The sequence below is a fragment of the Anabrus simplex genome, chromosome 4 (genome assembly GCF_040414725.1).
Source record: "Anabrus simplex isolate iqAnaSimp1 chromosome 4, ASM4041472v1, whole genome shotgun sequence".
NCBI classification, from domain to species: Eukaryota; Metazoa; Arthropoda; class Insecta; order Orthoptera; family Tettigoniidae; genus Anabrus; species Anabrus simplex.
The window spans coordinates 241,805,678-241,829,355 of NC_090268.1; the positions used below are offsets into that span (position 1 = coordinate 241,805,678).

General features: G+C 38.7%; 1 protein-coding gene across 1 annotated transcript in view; it reads right to left on the reverse strand.

The window, feature by feature from the left end:
- TfIIB (transcription factor IIB) overlaps nucleotides 1-23,678 on the reverse strand; it is a 162,454-nt gene that overhangs the window by 34,454 nt on the left and 104,322 nt on the right. The window contains exon 4 of the mRNA XM_067145464.2: nucleotides 21,133-21,348. Coding sequence (XP_067001565.1) covers nucleotides 21,133-21,348 — 216 coding nt within the window. The remainder of the gene's footprint in view (nucleotides 1-21,132; nucleotides 21,349-23,678) is intronic.

The window sequence follows — 23,678 nt, forward strand, 5'->3', positions numbered from 1 at the left end:
TTTGGAAAATCCACTTAAGGGGGTGTGAGAAGAAGTGAAAAGAGGGGTGAATTTTAAAAATAAGTAAATCTCAAAAACTGAAGATGTTACAGACGTGAAAATTCATATTTGGAATCTCCATTAAAAAGAAAAGAACACATATTTTTTTTTTGTTTTTGGAAAATCCGTCTAAGAGGCTTAAGCGGGGGGGGGGGGGGAATATACCATTATTTTTATCAGGATACTTATATCTCTAATACTGAAGACGTTATAGACATGGAAATTGGTACATATCTATTTTTATAAAAGGCAATAGGCACCCACTATGGAAGGGTTTCAAAGAATTCCACGCTTGAGCGGATGAAATGGGGGTAAATCCCTGAAATCCAGAATATTCATTCCTCCAAAACAGTTGACCAGACAATGTTGAAATTGCACTCAATGATTGCTTCTCTATGTACTAGATGAACTAGACAAGTTTAGAAAAAAAAAAATGAGCCCTGAAGGATTTTTTTTAAAATGCTATTTATTCAGAGCGTCGACCTAAGAAGGTCTTTTGCCCCTACTTTGCACCATATGTTGTGAACCTGCGTGTATTTGGAAATGACGGAAGTGTAAAGTGTTGAATGTGAGGAAAGGAACATTAAGGACGACACAAACACCCAGTCCCCAAGCCAGGGATATTAATCAATTACAATGAAAAATCCCCGGCCGCCAGGTGGCAGGCGGACGCGTTCCCCCCTACACCGAAGAGCCGGACGCCCTGAAGGGTTAAATGGGGGTTAATATCTGAAAACAAAAATATTCCTTTCTCAGAAACCGTTCTATATATAAGGTTGAAATTTAACATTATGGTTTCTCCTGTATGTGATAGATTTTCAATAAAATGTGGTGTTAAAATAATACACCCCTCAGGAGTTTTGACTGGTGGCATTGGCTAAAACCTATACATTTCTCTCCGTTTGACATATGTGTTTGAAATTTCACATGATGGTTGTCCTATATGCCTTTGATTTTGCATAAGAAGTGATTTTGATCTTCAAATAATACAACCCTATGGGGGTGGGGGGGTCGTGACAACATAAATAAATTATTAATCTCAAACCATCTGGCACATGAGTTTGAAATTTCACATGGTGGTTGCTTCTATATGTCTTAGAAATTCAATTAAAAGTGGTCTTAAAATAATACAACCCTAAGGGGTTTTGATCATGAGGGCGAGGTCTAAAAACACAAATATTCATATTTCTGAAATCGACTGGCATATGAGGCTGAAATTTCACATGATGTTTGCACCTATATGTAACAGATTTTAAATAAAAAGTGGTCTTAAGACAATACACCCCTAAGGGTTTTTGATCGGGGTGTAGGGCTGAGGCCTGATTACAAAAATATCAATTTCTCTGAAATCGCTTGACATACATGGTTGGAATTTCACATGGTGTTTACTCCTCAATGTCTTAGATTTTAAATAGAAATTGGTCTCAAAACAATGCACCCCTAAGGGGTTTTGACAGGGGGTTAGTTCTGATGACAAACATATTTATTTCTCTGAAACTGTTTGACATGCAATGTTAAAATTTCACATAATTGTTGCTCCTATAATTCTAGATTTTAAATAAGAAGTGGTCTTGAGACAATATATTACTAAGGGCTTTTGACTGGGGTTTGGGGCTTGATGACAAAAATATTCATTTTTCTGAAACCATTTGACATACAAGGTTAAAATTTTTCCAATCACAACTTTTTTCATGTCGCACCGACAAAGAGAGGTCTTATGGCGCCGATGGGATAGGAAAGGTCTAGGAGTGGGAAGCAAGCAGCCATGGCCTTAAGTAAGGTACAGCCCCAGCATTTGTCTGGTGGAAAAATGGAAAACCACGGAAAACCATCTTCAGGGCTGCCGACAGTGGGCTTGAACCCACTATCTCCCGGATGCAAGCTCACAGCTGTGCGCCCCTAACCGCATGGCCAACTTGCCCGGTATGTTAAAATTTCATATGAAGGTTACTCCTATATATTTTAGATTTTAAATAAGAAAAGATCCTAATACACTTCTAAGAGGTTTTGGCTGGGGGTGATGATTTATGATGAAATTATTCATCCCTCCAAACCCTTAGACGTTTGAATTTGAAATTTGACAGAACTTTGGATGCTGTAGGTTTTAAATATGATATAATTCAAAATAGTACATGTATAAGAATTGGGATCATGTAGAAGTTGTTGAAAATGTAAAACTGAGTCTACACACCAGCAAAGGTACTCGACTGAATTTCTGACTCCTTTTCTTTATTGCAAAACAGAGTTATTTGTAAAATTCAGGGGTTTAACGGAAATAATCTTGAATTTGATACACACCATTTTTCTGGGACCTTGTACCATTAACGGTACCAACGAATTCTTCCGGACGTTGAATGTCTAATATTTCAAGATTTAAACCTCTCAAATTACTAATCACTTCCCACAAGCTTCTTCGACAGGGTAGCTTCTTGTGATGCAGACCGGGACAGAGGTGTTCCGAGACGGTTCCCCTTCACTGATTTGGGCGTATTTTACTTCTTTTGAACAAACACAGGGCTGTGCTATCTCTTCAAAATAACCGACATCCACGACTTACATTGTGTTTCGGACATCACGATCGTCTTACAGTTGCCGCGTACAATTAGACATTGCACCGTCATATACCAAAGTACCTAATTATAACGTGAATACTCTATGTAACTTCTTCTTCTTCTTCTTCTTCTTCTTCTTCTTGGCAGGTGTGAATGATGAACTCTTCTCAGAAGAACTCTTAAGGTTTCACCTTACTTTTTCCTGGATGCTGGCTCTTTAGAAATGTGTGCGCGTGCGTCTTGTATTCAGGAATCACTCAAGGCAAATATTTTCGCACTGCAAGTTGTGTGGTTAAGCTTATTTTTAATATGTATAATTTTTGCTTTCTCAACGATGCTTTTGTTTCTACATTCGTCCCTGTTTTTATCTCCTCGTAAGATGTGTATTGTTTAATGTAACACCTTGTGTAAAAAATTGGGTTAAATGAAGGAGTTATATTATATTCAAGATCATGCTTTCACGTCTCTGGACAATATTTAAAATGAAATTTACCGTTGGTCTTTATAGCTATTGTTGAGAGTGAAGGAGAATTTTCCTGTTGTGTATATTTATCAGGAACTCAAGGGAGACTTCATTAATTAGTCGGAACATAGAAAAAATGATGAACTCTTCTCGGAAGAACTCTTAAGGTTTCACTTTATTTTTTCCTACCTGCGTGCTCTTCAGAAATGTGTGCGCGTGTGTTTTGTATTCAGGAATCATTCAAGATGAATATTTTCGCACTACAAGATGTGTGGTTAAGGTTATTTTCAATATGTATAACTTTCCCTGTTTTCATCTCCTTGTAAGATGTGTATTGTTTAATTTCCTGTTGTGTATGTTTATCAGGAACTCAAGGGAGACTTCATTAGTTAATGAGATCATAGAAAGAATGATGAACTCTTCTCAGAAGAACTCTTAAGGTTTCACCTTATTTTTTCCCCGCCTGCTGGCTCTTTAGAAGTGTGTGCGCGTGCGTTTTGTATTCAGGAATCATTCAAGGCAAATATTTTCGCACTGCAAGTTGTGTGGTTAAGCTTATTTTTAATATGTATAACTTTGCTTTCTCAACGATGCATGTGTTTCTACATTCGTCCCTGCTTTTATCTCCTCGTAAGATGTGTATTATTTAATGTAACACCTTGTGTAAAAAGCTGAGTTATATGAAGGAGTTATATCATGTTCAAAATCATGCTTTCACGTCTCTGCACAATATTTAAAATGAAATTTTACCATTGGTCTTTATAGCTATTGTTGAGAGTGAAGGAGAATTTCCTATTTTGTATGTTTATCAGGAACACAAGGGAGACTTCATTAGTTAGTCAGAACATAGAAAAATGAGAACTCTTAAGGTTTCACTTTACTTTGTCCTGCCTGCTGGCTCTTCAGAAATGTGTGCACGTGTGTTTCATATTCAGGAATCATTCAAGAAGGACACTTTCGCACTGCAAGATGTGTGGTTAAGGTTATTTTTAATATGTATAACTTTTGTTTTCTCAACGATTCATTTGTTTCTATACTCGTCCCTGTTTTTATCTCCTTGTAAGATGTGTATTGTTTAATGTAACGCCTTGTGTAATATAAATGCCTAAATGCTTGCCTATTCCCACATTTTGGCTGATGATGACGCAAATCAGCGTTGAAACTAATTCCAAGTACAAATACATGTTATAAATAAACTGTAACATTTTGTATTGAAAAGGTGGACCGTTTTAAGTTTTCCTATCATCCTTTCTCAGTTCAATACGGACAAAAATGAAATTCCTAGGTTTAAAAGGTGTGAACTGTGTCGCACATGTGGATTCTGCCCTCTTTCACGGCTGCCAATGCCCTTCCTGACGCCAACCCTATGTGGAAGGGTGTAATCACCAGTGGCATGCAGTGAACACATTCGTTACCCCAGCTGCAAAAAGGTTTTTTTTTTTAATATAAGCAATCGTAGCCCCACTACACTCTGTAAAGTCAACATTACAATTTTATAAGGCTGCATTTTCGCACATATTTCCAAATTGATAAATATGTTATTCACGGTAGTGATGGCACCATCATAACTTGATCTACAGCAGATTTTGAAAAATGTACTTATAGCTTCACTTGGTGACGCTTCACAATAGTACAATCATGGTTTTTAACAACTTAAAAAGCCTAACCTAAACTGAAGCAGCAAAATTTAACAGGTATTTTACTGTCGCCAAAGTTTTATAGTTTCATTCGCTTGATGAGTGTACATGCATCGACGATAAACGAGGAAAAATATTCATCACAACGTATAACATTTAAAGATGAAAATTTAATGATCTTCCATATTGAACCGCATCACAATTAAATTGAAATAACAAATAACGTAGTTCAACCTATTCAATACAAATAAATAAGAAATGTAGTGTTACATTCCTATTTAATAATAAGCGGAAGCGGTACCAGTTTCGACCCCAAGTCGTCATCAGCCGAATAAAATGCAAAAACAATGCATGGGTAAATAAGATATTAAAGAATGAGTCTTTAACACAACAGTTGAAGAGGCAATATAAGATAATGGGGATTGGCACTGTGCGATTTTAAAACGTTCAATGCCTTACTTCATATAATTGACTGACCTTCTACTCCTTCTAGATTTAACGTTTTAAAATCGCACAGTGCCAATCCCCATTATCTTATATTGCCTCTTCAACTGTTGTGTGAAAGACTCATTCTTTAATATCTTATATACCTATGCAATGTTTTTGCATTTTATTCGGCTGATGACCCGGATTGGGATCAAAACCGCTACCGCTTCCACTTATAATTAAATAGGAATGTAACACTACATTTTTTATTTATTTGTATTGAATAGGCTGAACTACGTTATTTGTTATTTCAATTTAACAACGTATAACACATGTTATATTCATGAAGAATGCCAGAGAACTCGCGAAACCTTTACCTATAACCCAAGAGGAACACCACAACAATTCACTATATACCACCATTAAAGACAAGCAAATACAAAATTCTTTTACTTCGCACTTAACTCTCTGTTTAAGCTGGGGAACCTAAATATTTTTCTGCGGTTATCGGAAAATCTACACATGCCACCAATGAATTGCTCGAAAAAACTTTACACACGCTGAAATACAGAAATAAAATATATTCTTCTATACCGGTATTACAATTTATTTCATAAACTGGCTCTATTTTTATTAGTAAGACGATGTACAAATGGCTATCCTGTTAACATGTCGATATTTTTCTTGTAGTCTCTTTGAACACTGAGTGTCAAGTATTAAAACTAACATACCTTAACCAAGCTAGCTGTCCTGTCGCCATAAATTGCGGTCTGGGGGGATTGGGGGGGGGGGGGGTCAGCCCCGCCCCACTCCCAGGACAAAGAAGCTTCAAGTGCATGCGTCAACCAAGCGACTTTAATTTCGCTGGGGTAGCTCACTTTCGTGCCAGCAAGGAAACCCAGCTCAATGGAGAAGCTGAACTGTGGTAGTGCGAGCGGATTGTTGAGATACTTGCTTAGATGTTCGCAGTTTTTTAAACCTTATAAAAAGCGTTATAAGGAATGATAAGAAAATAACAGTACAAAGTTATTTACTCCAGCACCGCTGGGGTTGCTGGGGTAGATGAGGTTCAGTGCACGCCACTGGTAATCACTATTGCGTGTTTCTGTGGTGTGTTGTGTGGATATTAAGAGAGTGTTAGAACAAACACAAATACCCAGTCCCTGAGCCAGAAGAATTAATCAGACATGATTAAAATCCCCGACCTGGCCACGAATCGAACCCGAGACCCTCTGAACCGAAGGCCTCAACGCTGATCATTCAGCCAAGGAGTCGGACGAATACTCTATAACATTGTAAGGAATTATTTCCTTCGTCACCAAAATATCGGTACACACAAGCAGTTGCCAAATGATATTGAACGTGGGGTCTGATAATGATGTACACCTACCTGTCGAAAGAATTGGAATAAACTCAGCCATTTTAGATTTCACGCTCCACTCCTGCGTAATGGTGGTTGCGAATGCAGCGAGACGCATCTTGTACCGTCTCGAGTTCAAATAATGCACGCCTCTAGTATCCAGGTAGGTGAACCTACAGTAGCTACCAGAATGCGTATCCTTTATAATTGTTATACTGTATCTAAATAGACCTCGGCAGAAATGAATGGATGAAAACCATAACGGTGTGACATTTTAAAAAAAATGAGTTAAGTGCAGGATGTATCCTTTCACCAGCAAAGAGATACAAGTGATAGCGGTAATATTCTGCGCTCTAGTGATGGGTGGTATAACTACAAATAGCATGCTTTATATGAGTGTTGAAGATGTTTAAATGCCTTTTTCTCTAAATGACCAAAATGCTACTTATACCGTTATGGTTATCATCCATTCAAATGAACGCCCTAGTTGCTTGTTGACACGTATATACGGAATGGAGAAGACCTGTGGTTGGCTATTCACATACTCGTCACCAACAACATTCAGCTCCGTCTACCTGTAGGCCTACGACACGTTGTTCGCCCACACAATGCAGGGACAACACTCTCGAGATCTCTCGAAATTCCTCGCGAGCAAACTGCCTGCGCTAGTCTCGAAAAATCTCCAGACCACGTCTCAGACTGCCTATCACTAACTCCACCCCTAAGGTGTTAAATGGTATTATCTCCAGAAACTAAATTACTCACCCCTTCAAAACCGTTTGACGTACAAATTTGTAATTTTACGAGAAGGCTTTTCCTTTATGTCCTAGATGTAAAATAACATATACTTCAAAATATTTCTCCCCTAAGGGATTTAGATGGTGGTTGACTCTCAAAAACACAATATCCTTTGTTCTGAGGTAGGATCTTAAAATTTTACATAAAGGCTGGTCTTCTACATCCTAGATGTTAAGAAATATTTTTTAATCAATCACCACCTAAAAAACATTCATTCCCCCATTACTAATCGACATAGGGAACCTGTCCTAAAATGACATACTTCGATAAAACGGCATACCGATCGTTTCTCGTAAATGACGCATGGGGCAGCACTTATCTCTAGCTTGAATTATTCATGGATTGGTTAGACTGTTACATAGCTTTTAGCATTGCTGCTCTTGCCATGGTTTTTGTGCAGTAGTGGAAATCTATCAACATCACATCATTCAATTATAAAGTAAGTGTAATTCTGTTACCAAATATGTTTATTTCAAATAGCGTAAAAAATTTTTTACATATGGGGTAACTAAAAGCATTCATAATCACAAAGAATGGGTACTGTCCACCTAATCAATACTTTATTATACCTTGTTACTAAGCAGTACCGGTTTCGACCTTCATAGAGGTCATCTTCAGCTGGTCATAAGATCTAAAGTTAACTTAAAATAATTTTAAAAACATTACTAAATCTAATGAAGAATGTCACATGATGTGAGTGATAAGATTAAAATATACAATATATAAAATATACAATGATATGATGTATCTTCTGGTTTAAAAACAAGCATTCAAAATTCTATGACATGTATGTGTTACATAAATTTCTAGTGTACTGTTCGTGAGTAGTAGATAATTTGGTGAAATACAATTTCAACAAGTAAAATGTTTATGGCGTTCTTGAAGTACACTTTGAAGTTCAGTTCATATTGGTGAATCGTTCTATACATTCATTGGTATGTTTATACTAAACATTCTGGAACATTCTATGATATGGATGTAATAAAATTTATCAAATAATACATTAAAATACGAAAAAATGTTCACATGATTCTTGCGGTAGGTTTTGGAATTATATTAATTTTGTACATTCACAGATATGTTTGTACCAAGCATTCTAGAATATTCAACTATGTATATTGTTTTTCTTTTACGTTCATATGGTTAAGAATGTTGAATAATGAACATGAAAATATTATGGTGTGTCATTAGTTTTCTTGGTACTAATCTCGTTAAAAGATATTGAGTACGTGCAGATGCTCCCTCTTTGTAGTTTTGTTGTTGGACATTCAGTAATATAATCCTGTTGACTGGTCGTGCTCCCTAACTGTACACATTCGACTGTGTGTTGAACTATGACTTTCCTATAGCGAGATTTCTCTGCCCAGTAGACAGAGTTACCAGCGTCTCTTCTTGCTCTCACTGGCTAGTATTTGGATCTCAGTTATAAAGGTGCTCTTATTGGCTACCATGTAAGACATTTCTTACAGACATAGCGCTCAAGACCAGTACCGGTCAACAGGCTAAAATGTTTTTGCATTGAGCCTATGCTACCAACAGGGGTATGGCATGCTTTTAGTGTAATTAATTTGAATTTACTTTATTATCAGATACGTCTCAAAATAAAATAATAATATTCAAATGACATCCACATCATAGCCCCCAGGGAGGATCGAACTCCCAACCCCTGGTTTATAAGACCAGTGCTCTGTGGATCAATGTAGAGTGTCGGCCTCTGGATCCCAAGATAGCGGGTTCAAACATGGCACAGGTAGTCAGATTTTTGAAGGGCGAAAAAAGTCCATTCGACACTCCATGTCGTACGATGTCGGCATTGTAAAAGATCTCTGGTGACACATTTGGTGTTTACCCGACAAAATTCATTAAATCTAAGCCACAGACGACCAAGGGAGTTTCGGTTTACTCGATCTGCCATCTAGTGATCCTAGAGTGAAATTTAACATCGAAATTGACGAGCAGACAGCCAAATGGCATCAACCTGAAATGTCCGTGCACGGTAACCGAGTCAATACGATGATTATTATTATTTTATTATTAATATCAAAATACTAAATATAGGAAATCAACACCAAATAAATGAATGACAGCATCAAAACCCTCCAAGTACATGCATTTTCTTGCCTGCCAATACTAGTCACAGTATTATAACCCCAACAACTATTGGCTTACATTCTTAATAATGAATTCCAGAGTGTGTATACGCAAACAACAAAACTGCTGAACTTGATGATGTTTATTCTGTTAATGTCAGTATCTAGTGAACGTGCTATGAGTGCCTTCAAATGATTTAAAACCTATTTAAGGAATTCGATGGCCAACCAAAGACTCTGACTTAGGAACTCTAACTACAGAGAAGGAACTGCTGTGGCATCTTAGCAAGATGCCTGACTTCAAGAGAAGAGTAACAGATATATTTGCTGAAGTGAAGGACAGGCGGACTGAACTCAATTACTTCATATAAAAATATTGTTTAAGGTGACTTGTACAAAAATCTATTTATTTCTTATATTTCATATTAAATCTACATAACAATGAAAAACAGTAGAGTCTCGTTAATCCGAACTACTTGGGACTGGAGTCTGTTCGGATTATGAAATTTTCGGATTAAACGGAAAATATTTTCTAATAATAATATTATTGTTTTTAAATCCCCTAATTACTTTTACGGTTTCTGGAGACGCCTAGGTGCCGGGATTTTCTCCCGCAAGAGATCTTTTACGTGCCAGTAAATCTACTTACACGAGGCTGACATATTTGAGTACATTCAAATACAACCGGACTGAGCCAGGATCGAACCTGCCAGGTTGGGGTCAGAAGGCCAGCGCCTCAACTGTCTGAGGAAAATAGTTTCTACAATACAGTACAGTACATACTGTAATTCGAAATATCAATTCTTTAGCGGTTACTTTAACAAAATACTGTATATAATTACAGTAGGGTAGTTAAGAACTCATACCGAGCTCGATAGCTGCAGTCGCTTAAGTGCAGCCAGTATCCAGTATTCGGGAGATAGTAGGTTCGAACCCCACTGTCGGCAGCCCTGAAAATGGTTTTCCGTGGTTTCCCATTTTCACACCAGGCAAATGCTGGGGCTGTACCTTAATTAAGGCCACGGCCGCTTCCTTCCCACTCCTAGCCCTTTCCTGTCCCATCGTCGCCGTAAGACCTATCTGTGTCGGTGCGACGTAAAACAACTAGCAAAAAAAAAAAAATTAGAACTCGTAGAGGAGAAAACGACTAAAACTAGGTTAAAACTTGTCTCCTAAAACTGCTAAAATACGGTAACAGGTTACACTTTTGCATTGTGCCCGGGATGTGAAGAGCTGCTTGTGATGTTGATTTAATAGTTCTGCCGCTTTCTCAGTGGTAGCGCTGCAGAAAGTGAACACGTGACTCACAGCAGCACGCCACAGTGCTGGGTGATTCTACCTCCTCAGTTAGCTGCTGGCTTTGTCTCAGCTTGTTAGCAGCGCTATACTGTGATAAATCTGATTAAGTTAAGGCTTGAAAATGGCAAGCAAACGAAAGCACAGGTCGTGTACTTTTTTTTTTTTTACGTCGCACCGACAAAGATAGGTCTTTTGGCGACGATGGGACAGGGAAGGTCTAGGAGTGGGAAGGAAGCGGCTGTGGCCTTAATTAAGGTACAGCCCCAGCATTTGCCTGGTGTGAAAATGGGAAACCATGGAAAACCATTTTCAAGGCTGCCGACAGTGGGGTTCGAACCTACTATCTCCCGGATACTGGAAACTGGCCGCACTTAAGCGACTGCAGCTATCGAGCTCGGTCGTGTACTCTTAAAAATAAAATTAAAAATGAAGTGCTGACGCAGTTGGATGAGGGTGACAGTGCTTCAAAATTATATGTCGAGTTTGGTGCTGGAAAAGCTATGATTTCCGACTGGAAAAGAAACCGTTCTAAAATCGAACAGTTTTGCACAGCATCATCAATAGACATCCTTAAAATCTGCCAAAGATCAAAACTGTCCAAATTCGATAAACTTGATGAAGCACTTTATTTATGGTTTTCACAGGAGAGGCAAAAAGGTACTCCATTAAGTAGACCTCTTGTTCAAGAAAAGGCGCGTCATTTAAATACATTATTGAATGGAGATGCTTCATTCATTGCCAGTACTGGATGGTTCGATAGATGGAAGAAATGGCATGGAATACGTCAGTTAACAATAACGGAAGAACAGCTATCGGGTGATCATGCCGCTGCAGAAGATTACATCAGGGAATTTAATGACTTGGTAGCATCAGGAAATTATTCACCGCAACAAGTATATAACGCCAATGAAACGGGTTTAAATTTCAAGGCTCTTCCCAGTAAAAGCCTTGCGTCTGCGGAGGAGTCTCGTGCACCTGGGTTTAAGATGAGTACTGAACGTGTTACTGTATTAGCGTGTAGTAATGCTGCAGGAACAAATAAATTGCCCCTAATGGTTATCGGCAAGTCAGCAAAACCAAGGGCATTTAAAAACTGTAACATGAACACTCTTCCAGTTTACTACAGAAATCAAAGGCATGGATGAATGCACAACTTTTCAAGGAATGGTTTGAAAACAGTTTGTTCCCTCAGTAAAAAATTTTAGTGTAAAAAGTGGTTTGCCTTCTCGGGCATTGCTTTTAATTGACAACGCTCCATCCCACCCAGCAGTGAGTGAATTAATTTGTGGTGAAATAAGAGCAATTTTTTTGCCTCCTAATGTTACATCGATATTGCAGCCAATGGACCAGGGTGTTCTGCAAAATGTAAAACTTGTGTATAAACGGAAACTTCTCAGGTATGTGATTGAGAATGACAATTCACTTACTATTCTTCAAAACTGAAGAACGTGAATGTAAATGACATGGTATACTGGGCAGCAAAGGCATGGGAGGGTGTCAGTGAGCAGTTCATGAGGAAAACGTGGAAGAAATTTTGGCCGAGTCTCGCATTCATCGAGAGTCCAGCGGAAGCACGCAAATGTCAATCTCCTTGAAATCGTTCAACAACTTCCTGGATGTGAGAAAGCCGATGAAAATGACATTAGCGAGTGGTTGGAAGCTGACTGTCATCAATTACAAACAGACAAAGAAATTGTAGCTATGGTGGAGAAAGAATCTGGAGTTGATGAGGAACAGAGTGACGACGAAGAAGACCACAATGGACAACTAGTGTTGCATTCAGATGCCGCGGCCGCCTTAGAATTTGCTGTATGCTACGTCGAGCAACACTCCGCTGCTACGCCCACTGACATGATGTTTATGAGACGCTGGTTTAACACTGCATCTTCGAGTAGGTTCCAATCACTACGGCAAATGAAACTAACAGACTTTGTAAAGATAAACGACAAGTGATTGATGGTTTATGATGTGTAATTATGTTTACATTAAGTTATACTAGTAAAATGTGACTAATAAAATGCAAGTAAATCTTCATTCTATAATATGTTCTTTCTTTTCAGTAAGGAGAATTTATTTTAAAAATTGAATATTTCAGTTCGGATTAACCGGACTTTGGGATTAACGGGGTTCAGATTAACGGGACTCGTGTATATTGCTATTTTTTAATTCTTAAAGTTTGTTGTTATTTGACAACTCCCGCTGCCTAATTAGTGTAGGCCCATATTAAAAAAAAAAAAAAAAAAAACGAGTGCACGTAAGGTTATAGGTTGTTACAGGGTTTGTCTTAAGTTTCAGAATCTTGAATATAGATCTGCATGCATTGAAAACAAAATCCCATATATAATATGTTTAAAATAGGTAAAATTTAAAAAAATCTCTGTCTACCGTCTTATCTAGTTCATGCCTCGCCACTGGCTGTGAGTAGTGCAAGTAAGGAAATACACCGGCACAATTCCTTTCCGAGGAAGCCAGGGTTAAGTGCCGAAACTTTGAGGCTAATAGAGGGAAGGAAACAGCTAAAACGAAATAATTATAAAACTGATGAATATTTACAAATGCACGCATCACTATCACGGAAGATTCAAAAGCAATGCAGATCTGATAAGGCAAACCAGATTCATGAAATCTGTGAAGAGATTGAACTGCATAAGCAGCACTGTCAACCCCGTGATCTCTTTATGAAGGTAAAGAAAATTACCTGCGACTTAAATCCCCGTTCATGGGTTGTGGAAGATGGTACCCTCATTGAAGAGAAACAACAGGCCACTGAAAGATGGAAAAGATACCGTGAAAATCTATATGCAGATGTGACTACCAGAAATGTTTGAAATAACATCCCTAATCAATCTAACTCAGAACCAGAGCCTTCAATACTGAGGAGAGAAGTAGAAGATGCAATTAAACACCTGAAGAACCACAAAGCATCAGGAAGTGATGGCATCACTAGGGAAATTATTAAGGAAATGGGAGAAGGAGTGTGTTTAATGCACTTCATCTGTAACAAGGTATGGGACAGTGGTGTATGGCCACAGGACTGGCTCATTTCCATCTTCATTCTATTACACAAAAAGGGATCAACAAGGAACTGCAGGAATTATCAAATCATCTCACTAATATCACATGCAAGTAAAATATTACTGAATATTATAAATTAACTTTTGAAGCCTTACATTAGATATCAGCTCCTATCAGAACAGGCTGGGTTTGTCAAGGGAAGAGGAACTAGGCAACAGATTCTAAATATTTGTTAGTTGGTTGAAAAGGCACATGAATTCAACATTCCTTTGTTTCTGTGCTTCAATGACTACCAAAAGGCCTTTGATTGTGTTTTGTGGCCAAAGTTGTGGTGTGTTCCAGAAGAAATGGAAATTCCATCTCATATCATTTCACTTATAAAAGGCTTATACAATAACAACTTGGCCAAAGTCAGAGTTGGTGATCTATCATCAAATTTCAAAGTCTCCAAAGGTGTGAGACAAAGATGCATCTTATCACCTCAATTGTTTAACATCTATGGTGAATATATCATGCCCTCGACAGTTGAGGAGGATTTTTGATTGGTGGGAAGAGAATTAATAATCTCCGTTTTGCAGACGACAACACACTTGTAGCCAGCAGTGTACAGGAACTTGTCGAGATAATGGATCGCGTACAATAGGAAAGTCAAACCTTGGCCTGGAAATTAACTGGAACCAGACAAAACTAATGACTGTCAACAAAAGTGCAGAGATTCAGCTGCCACAGCACCTAAACAATCTACAAAGAGTCTGTCAGTTTCCTTATCTTGGTTCAATAATCAGCTGCAAAAAATAAATCGAGCGTCGCATTATTCTAGGACGTACAGCTAAGGCAAACTTAAAGAAGATCTGGCAAGATAGAACAATATCTATGAATGCGAAGAAAAGATTAGTCCATTCGCTTGTGTTCTCGATCTTCCTGTATGGATGCAAAATTTGGATCATAAAAGCTAAAACAGGAACCAAATCAACGCCTTTGAAATGTGGTGTTGGAGAAGGATGTTGCGAATATAGTGGACAGCCAGGCGAACAAATTATTCTGCCATCCGGGAAATTGGAATACAAGAAAGTCTATGCCAACCTGTGTACCAGAGAATACTGCAATCCTTGGTCACATAAGAAAGGATGACAACCTGGAAAAATGAATTGTCCAAGGAAAAGTTCTGGCACAAGGTCACGAGAAAGGGTCACAAAAAGATGGGTTGATCAAGTAAGAGAGATCATGGACTTACCATAGAGAATTACTGCCCGAAAAATGCAAGTTCGTACAGAATGACATCAGCTTATAAAAGAAACAACAAAGTCCTTGAGTCACGATACTCAGTCATGAGTGGAACGATTGGAGGGAGAGAGAGAGAGAGAAAGTATTCATTAAAAAGAAGGCTTCCTGCCAGGCTTGGCATGCATGGTATCCTTCCTCAGTTATGAAATACCAAAGACAATATTAATGCATTGTGTATAGAGCAAAACAAATAATGCTGAAGACTGCCTCCATGTCTTAAGGATATAAAATTGATTGCACTATATTCTTCCTTCATGCGTTATGCTGTTAAATAAAAAGGAAAATGCATTTGTGTCTCAATAAAAAAAATCACTGATATTTAAGATTTTGTAGTTACGATCACCATACAATTTTGCTGGCTATATGCATGTAAAGATGGCAGAAGGCAGTTTTGTAATGGTAATTCTGTATATGCTGAAACAAACTTTTGTTCACTGTCAGGGAGAGAGCCTTTCTATAAGAATAGGATCACAGCAGCATCGAAGTTTTTAGAGAGCTGAGTTACGATAAAGCCAAAACAGCTCATTGCCACTATAAGGTTAGTAAATATATTTTGCATTGGATTTTATGATGACTACAAGAACATTTATGGAAGATTTTAAAAGCCGTATGAATGATCCTTAGCATACTCTTTCAGCAAAACGACAAAAGTATCCATAACAAGAATGTTATATACCAGGGGTATGCACAAGTCTTTTCCGGTTTCACTAAGAGATGGCACCAGCGAACAGTACGCAGCGTATGAATGTGACACATACGTCACTTTGTTCGTCTGGCATTGACAACACCAACGCAAACTGAGTCCGCGAAACACTAGCGCCTGTATTGTATCGTTCAGTGATCATGTCAATGTTTGTGCCTAAAGAACATTTGCGGCACACATTACTTTTCTTATTTAATCAAAAGAAAAAGGCTGTTGAAAGTCATCGTTTGCTGGTAGAAACATATGGTGAACACGCTCCATCGATTAGAACACGAGACATGGTTTTGACAATTTAAACGTGGTGATTTCAATGTGAAAGATAGTGCACGCTCTGGTAGACCACAAAAGTGCAAAGACGAGCAATTGCAGGCGAAACCATTAACGCACAGCGCTATCACCAACAAATGATTAATTTAAATCACGCACTGATCGAAAGACGACCGGAACGGGCCAGAAGACATGGCAAACTGATTTTATTACGCGACAATGCGCCATCTCACACAGCAAAACAAGTGAAAGACACCTTGAAATCGCTCAGATGGGACATCCTTCCACGCCCGCCGTACTGCCCTGACCTGGCGCCATCTATCACCTCTTTGCATCAAGGGGGCACACGCTCGCAGACCAGCACCAGCAATTTCCAGGAAGTTGGAAAATGGCTCGACGAATGGTTTGCCGCAAAAGACAAACAGTTTTTCTGGCATGGTATCCATAAATTATCTGGAAGATGGGCAAAGTGTGTATAAGCCGATGGCCAATATTTTGAATAAACAAAAACTGGATTTTCCTTGAAAATAACATTTTTTCTTCACAACAAAAACCAACAAAAACTTATGTATACATCTGGTACCGTAGATCGCCTAATAATGTTTTGTAAACTCATGGTTTGTTTTTGTTTAGAAGTAGACTGGAAGGGTTGACAGCAAAGAAACTTACATTGAAATCTTCTACAATCTTGGTGGGAGCTTCGTTATTTCCTCCTCGAATTTAATAATCCAGTTGCTCACAATTTGATCTCCTTAACCTCAGTATTGTTATTTGGAATCTAAGAATGCTCTATGCAAGATCTAGTTCTCAACAAGTAGACAATGTTAAAGGCTGTTGGCTGCCTTTAATACCCAAAATGTGTATCTGTGGACAAATATATTTTATTGTACAGTTTATATAAGGACTACCTATAAATATCACTGATCTGGGAGGAAATTAGACTCTGTAGAGGGTCCAGATGAGGTTAAAGTGTTATTAGTGTTAATATAAGTGTTAGTTGGGAAGAAGCAGCAAATTTTATTCACTGTGCACATAGTTATACATCTTCTTCTTCTTCTTCTTCTTCTTCGTCTTTTCCCACTCATGCGGGGTCGACGCTTTTGACAAATCTTTTCCATGTCCCTCGGTCCCAAATGGTGTTTTCAGTTAACTGTTTTTCTGCCAAGTCTTCCCGCACACAGTCCATCCATCTTCTTCTAGGTCTGCCTCTCTCCCTCCTGCCCTTCACCTCCAAGTCAAGCACTCTTCTTGCTACATAGTTCTCAACCCTGCGCTTAATGTGACCATACCAGAGCAACTGCCTTTCTTGAACTTTCTGTGATGCTTCAGTTACCTTCACTGCCTCGTATGAAGCTGTTCTTGATGTGGTCTTTCCTAGTAACAGCACACATCCAAGGCAGCATTTTCATTTCAGCTACATGTAGCTGTTTATTTTGTGATTGTACTACTGGCCAAGTTCCTGCTCCGTATATCATGGCAGGTCTCACCACACTTTTGTAGGCTCTCCCCTGCGTCTTTGCCCCATGGTACATATCCTGAATGATGTGTACATACTTCTCTGGTACTCCCTTGGATCTCATGCATCTCCATACTTCTTTGCGGGGCAAACGACCATGTCTTTTCTATGTCACAGAGGACACCAGACAGCCTTTTCCAATTTAACCAGGCAGCCTGAATTCGGTGTGTAATTTCCAGATCTAGATTACCATCCTCAGATACAGTTGATCCAAGGTACTTGAAACTACTACTTGCGTGGAGTTGATTTCCATCCATTTTCACACTATAATTTTCCTTTCCACCAAAGCACAAGTATTCTGTCTTCTTCAGACTGATTTTAAGACCCCTATCCTCCAGTGCTTTTCTCCAGTGTTCTAGTTTAAGTGCAAGTTGTTGTCTATTAGTACTGCATAGTATGATGTCATCTGCAAAAAGCATGCACCAAGGAGCTGGTTCTCTAAGGCTTTCAGAGAGAACATCCATTATCAGATCAAAGATATAGGGACTCAGTGCAGATCCTTGATGGAGACCAACTTCAACTGGTATGGTTTCCGTTAGCCCTACACTGCTTCTAAATTGCGTCTTTGCACCATGGTACATATCCCGAATGATGCGCACATACTTCTCTGGTACTCCCTTGGATCTCGTGCATCTCCATACTACTTGGTGGGGCAAATGATCATAAGCCTTTTCTAGATCAATGAACACCATATGCAATTATTTCTTCTTCTCTCTGTGTCTTTCCATAAGCTATCTTAGAGAAAAAATGGCATCTATGGCTCCTTTCCCTGGCATAAATCCAAACTGTTCTTCTCCTATTATTGTGTCCTGCCTAAGCCTACTTTCAATGACTTTTTTTCCAGATCTTCATAGTGAAGAACGTGAGTGTTATTCCTCTGTAATTTGCACAATCCTGAATGTCTCCCTTTTCTTTAAAATGGCAATTATGGTACTCTTCCCCCATTCATTGGGCAGTATTTCCTCCTGGAATATTTGTTGGAATAGGTTTATCAACATATCTCCTCCTCCTCCTCCTCCTCCTCCTCATCTTGCTGTGTTTTCCCACTATGGCATTTATTTCCTTTGAATGCCAAAATCTTGCTGGGCAACACACTGAAAAACAGTCAAGTTTCAACTAGGTTAAAAATGTTCCTGGGTTCGTAATCCTTGGTTAGCTCCTCCAATCTTTTATCGATCCATTCTTCCACAGTTTCATCACTAACTGCATTAGATTCCCCACAAACAGTTTTATAGGTTAGATTATACCTTTTCCAGTCCCTGGAAATGCTGAAATTTTCAATGCCAAGAATGTTTGCCACTTTAAGCACCTTTTCCCTTAAGAGCACATCAACTGGAATGCCTGCGGCTCTTGAAGTTCCGAACCAACTTTTTACCATTTTTCCTTTTTTCTCGTATTTGCAGTATAACACATACTTCCTTTTCTTGGAGTTCGGTCCGCATTCTGAAGCACTTGATGTAATGCTTCACAATAATTGTTATTGTATTCAGCGTGGATATAGGAAGCTGCAATTTGCGTGCCAATGAAACATATGTTCCGTGGTACGAATCAACCTTTTCTAATATTTGAACTTTCTCATCCATAATGAAAGTTTTTCCTTCCTTCTTTTTTTCTCCATTATTAGCAGGAAAACAATAAAGCAATAACAAAGAAGGATTAAAAAGTACACACGACGAGAAAGGAAGATCGCGGCAATTCACTTTGACCACTTGACTCACATAACAAGAACAAGAAACAAAACAAATAAACAAAAATAAATGTGACGAATCAGCGACAATAACTTTAACAACTCCAACAACAAACGCAAGTGTAAAACAATAACAGTTAAATAACGAACTCAGGCAAACACTGAATCATTTGATAACATCTCCTTGTGGCTTATACTGTATTTAGCAATAAAGCAAACACGCGGCGACTCCCCCTTCTCCTTCGCGGATTTGTTGGGCTCTGCATTATGCCATTACCCAGATACTATATGTGTGGTATTATACATGTTTTTGATTTTTATTGGGTGTTTGTTTACTTACATTCAAAAGTCATAGGATTATGGTGGAAAGTTGGTGTTTATGTGAGATTTAGAGAGTTAATTCGGATTTGAAAATAAGGTTTGGGACGTTGTGGAAAATACCTGATATCAAAGAATGCGCTGTGTTGGTTAAGCGGAAGTTCAATACTGAGAGTTCTAAGAGTTATTATAGACAATGGTTGTTTGATCCGGTCGTCATACCGTGGTTACTCAAAGAGTTTTAGGTTAGTTGCGACACCATTTTACCTCGTATTTTTTCCTCTCGAACGGCCTGTCGTGGCATAAATGGCGGGATGCATAAAATGTCTCGAACGTAAATTTGAGGATTTTAATGCATTGTGAGCATAGGAAATCTCAGAGGACTAACAAAAAATGCTGTAAAAGACGGGAAAACGTAAAAGCCGGGAACGTAAATGCGGGGTAATACTGTATACAATATGCTACAAAAATATTTTACACTGTAGAGGTTAGGTAGCTAAACGGAATTTGAATAAAATATTCTAGCACAACACTCCAATTCACACAGTAAGTCTTCCTTAAAGGATAAGTTTACAAATAAAATATTCTACAAACACATTCCACATCCTAGAGATTCTACACAGGTCTCAGCATCCATGATTTAGCATGTAGATGGAGTATTTATTGCTAAGATTAATAGTGAATAACTTAGCACTTACAGTATTGTCTCCACAAATTGTGTTACTACGTCAATTTATTGACAGCAGACACCAAACTTCATGGTCATATCTTGACTATTTTTTACTTCTGAATTCTGTTGTTAGAAATTCTGGGTACAGGTCTTCTTCGGTGGTGGGTGTTATCAAATTGTACATTATATGTGTACTCCTGAAATGTTCTATTATGAAATCTAGGTTGAAATGTTAATAATCTGGATCAAAGAAGAATTGATTTTAAGTGAACAAATATTCTTCCTTTCCTCCTAATACCAAATCCATGATCCCCTTTCAGGCCCAGTTCTCCACGTGCTCAGAGTACCCTGAAATCTTGGTGGATGAATCCTTTCTTATTAATCTTGTGTACTGACTGAATATGGACGTCATCCGTGATTTAACGTGTAGCAATAGCACATACTAGGCCGGCCCTACGGTGTAGGGGTAGCGAGCCTACCTCTTACCTGGAAGCTCCGGGTTCGATTCCCAGCCAGGTCAGTGACTTTTACCTGATTCTGAGGGCTGGTTCGAGGTCCACTCAGCCTACATGATTACAATTGAGGAACTATCTGACGGTGAGATGGTGGCCCCTGTCTAGAAAGCCAAGAGGATTCGTCGTGCTGGCCACATGACACCTCGCAATCTGCAGGCCTTCAGGCTGAGCAGCGGTCGCTTGGTAGGCCAAGGCCCTTCGGGGCTGTTGCGCCATGGGGGAAATAACTCTTACTAATCTTGTCTAGACAGAAATCTTAGAAGATCTATAATCATAAATTAAAAGTTGCTCCTGTAAGAAGCCAAGGACGGTCGCTAGTACCACACACAAGTAACTATTCTCTCGTCATTATAAGTGTGATTATAACACCATCACAAATCACAGTATCTCATAACGGCCTCAAACTACATTGTAACATAACTAAGGTATACACATTATACACATTAACAACGATGCAGTAATGAATAATATGTTGTATTATCTGAATGAATACCTTGAATGTCCGTGGCACTCCCTCTTGACGGCACGCAATATACAAGCATGCAGAAGCAATAGCATCATTAGAGCGTCCTTTCAAATTTTTGCCATCATGAACTTGTTTGAACAGATTATTTGCACGATCCACAATTGTTTTTGGCAAGTTGATTCGATCAGCCATGTTATTTATTTCTCGGAATGCATTTATTAAAGCTCGATCTGAACTGGTCATCTGAAAAATAAATTCTGCATAAGAACACAGAACAATTCAAGATAAATAAGAACCCAATAAACAACAAATATAATTTGTTTTACTTTACCGCTCAGCTATTAGATAATATATGTGACAGAAATACAATGGAACCTTGATCCACACTTCCGGCACAAGTTAAAAAGAATGTTACCAATGAAAACAACAGAAGTGTCAATGTCACTATAGAAAAAGAAAGGTTGCATAATGACTACAGTATTACCTAGATAATTAGCCAGTACATACAAATAAATTTTACTGACACAATCTTCTGTTTATATTTCATAATCAAACACGTGGAGACTTTACCCAAGAAACTTTCTTACAAAGTGGATATTTGTGTTATGATTTACACAATTCTTCGACATCATCTTCAGTTGTCAGCCATGTAGTAATTTACTAGCCATTTGCTATATATGTAATTCTAGAAACATCTGAAAAAGATGGCAATAATGACAATAGTACTATTTAGATAAATAGCCAGTAAATACACATAAATTTTACTGACATGATGTATGGAGATTGTAAGAAGGCTGAAGTGAAAATTTAAATCACAACACAAATATTCCCTTGATAAGACAATATCTCAATTATAATCAAACACTTGGAGACCTTACCTGAGAAACTTTCTTACGAAGTGAATATTTGTCTCAGTATTAGATTTTTTACTCCAACCTTCTCACAATCCTCACTAAGTTCTTCAGCAATTAACCATGCAGTAATTTACTAGCCCTAGGCTACACGAAGATTATGCCGAAAGTTTTTAGCAGCGCGTAAACTGTAATTCTGAGGACAATGGAATTATTTTCATTTGAAAGAGCAATTGTTTTTCAACCTTGGAACATGCGCATGCAACCCATCCTAGCGGTAGTTCCTCCACAGCGAGGGAAGAAAGCACAGGCAGTGCTGAGTCAGATACGCTGCAAGATGGATCTGTTGCGCTGCGATTTTCGAGCAATGATTTTTTATGATTATAAAAAGAAATTAAGTGCGGAAGAATGTAATTCTTCTTTGCTGCGCGTTTTTTGTGCGGCTGCCCCTTCTAGAGCCACAGTTGAAAATTTGTTTCGCAAGTTTTCAAGGGGTCGGCAGTCAATTAAAGATGAACTTCGTCTCGGGTGCCCAGCAACAGCTGTGACTAAGAAAACATTGATGCTGTAAGGGAAATGATTAAAGCAGATCCACATCTTACATTGTGTGGCATTGAAAGGACCTTAAATATTGGGTCAAGAGCAGCGCAGACCATCGTTCACGATTATTTAGGCCTTACCACGAGATGTGCCCGTTGGGTGCCAAATTCCCTGACAGAAAGCCAAAAGGAGGAGAGAGTAGACTGGTGTCATTTCATGCTAGAAAAATTCAATGGAGAGCAGTCCGAAGACACCTACAATATCATCACAGGTGATGAAACATGCGTCTACCATTATGACCCTGAAATGAAGAGACAGTCTTCTGTGTGGTGTTTTCCAGGGGAGGAACCACCCACAAAAGTTCGACGAAGTCGGGGCTCCGGAAAGAAATTTGTCTCGTTTATTGGCTAAAATTCTTCAGTTGTCCTTGATGAACTTCTGTCAGCTCTGTTATTCCTTCTTCAAAGAAGTAATCTTACCTGTGCGGTGTTATTCTCTGTCTTGGGTTTATCTTTTTACGAAAATGGTGCATCTCACCTCTGTGACCTTGGACACACGTCGTACAGTAAATGCTGAATGGTATGTGAATGACTGTCTTCCCAAAGTCCTCGCCACTTGGAGGTCACAGCACCCAAAGTCCAAGAGTGGACACCTTCTGCTGCATCACGACAGCGGATCTGCACACAGGGCTGCCAGAACAATGGACTTCTTGGAAAGGGGAAAAGTGAGAGTGTTACCTCATCTCCCCCCCCATTCACCTGACCTGGCCCCATGTGACTTCTTTCTGTTCCCTAAGACCAAGGAAAAAATACATGGGCAGCGGTTTTCATCAGATGAAGAGGCCATTGCAGCGTACGATAGTGCACTAAGTGACATCCCGAAAGAAGCTTGGACTGAAACGTTTTCTAAGTGGTATCAGAGAATGGAAAAATGCATATGTGCTAATGGAGAGTATTTTGGAAAGTTGTAATTGTTGTTTCGCAAATAAAAAAATGTTCTCACACTCTGCTAAAAACTTTCAGCATAGCCCTCGTATACGCAATTCTAGAAACTGAAAGATAAACCCAAGACAGAGAACAACACCGCACAGGTAAGATTACTTCTTTGAAGAAGGAATAACAGAGCTGACAGAAGTTCATCAAGGACAACTAAAGAATTTTAGCCAATAAACGAGACGACATG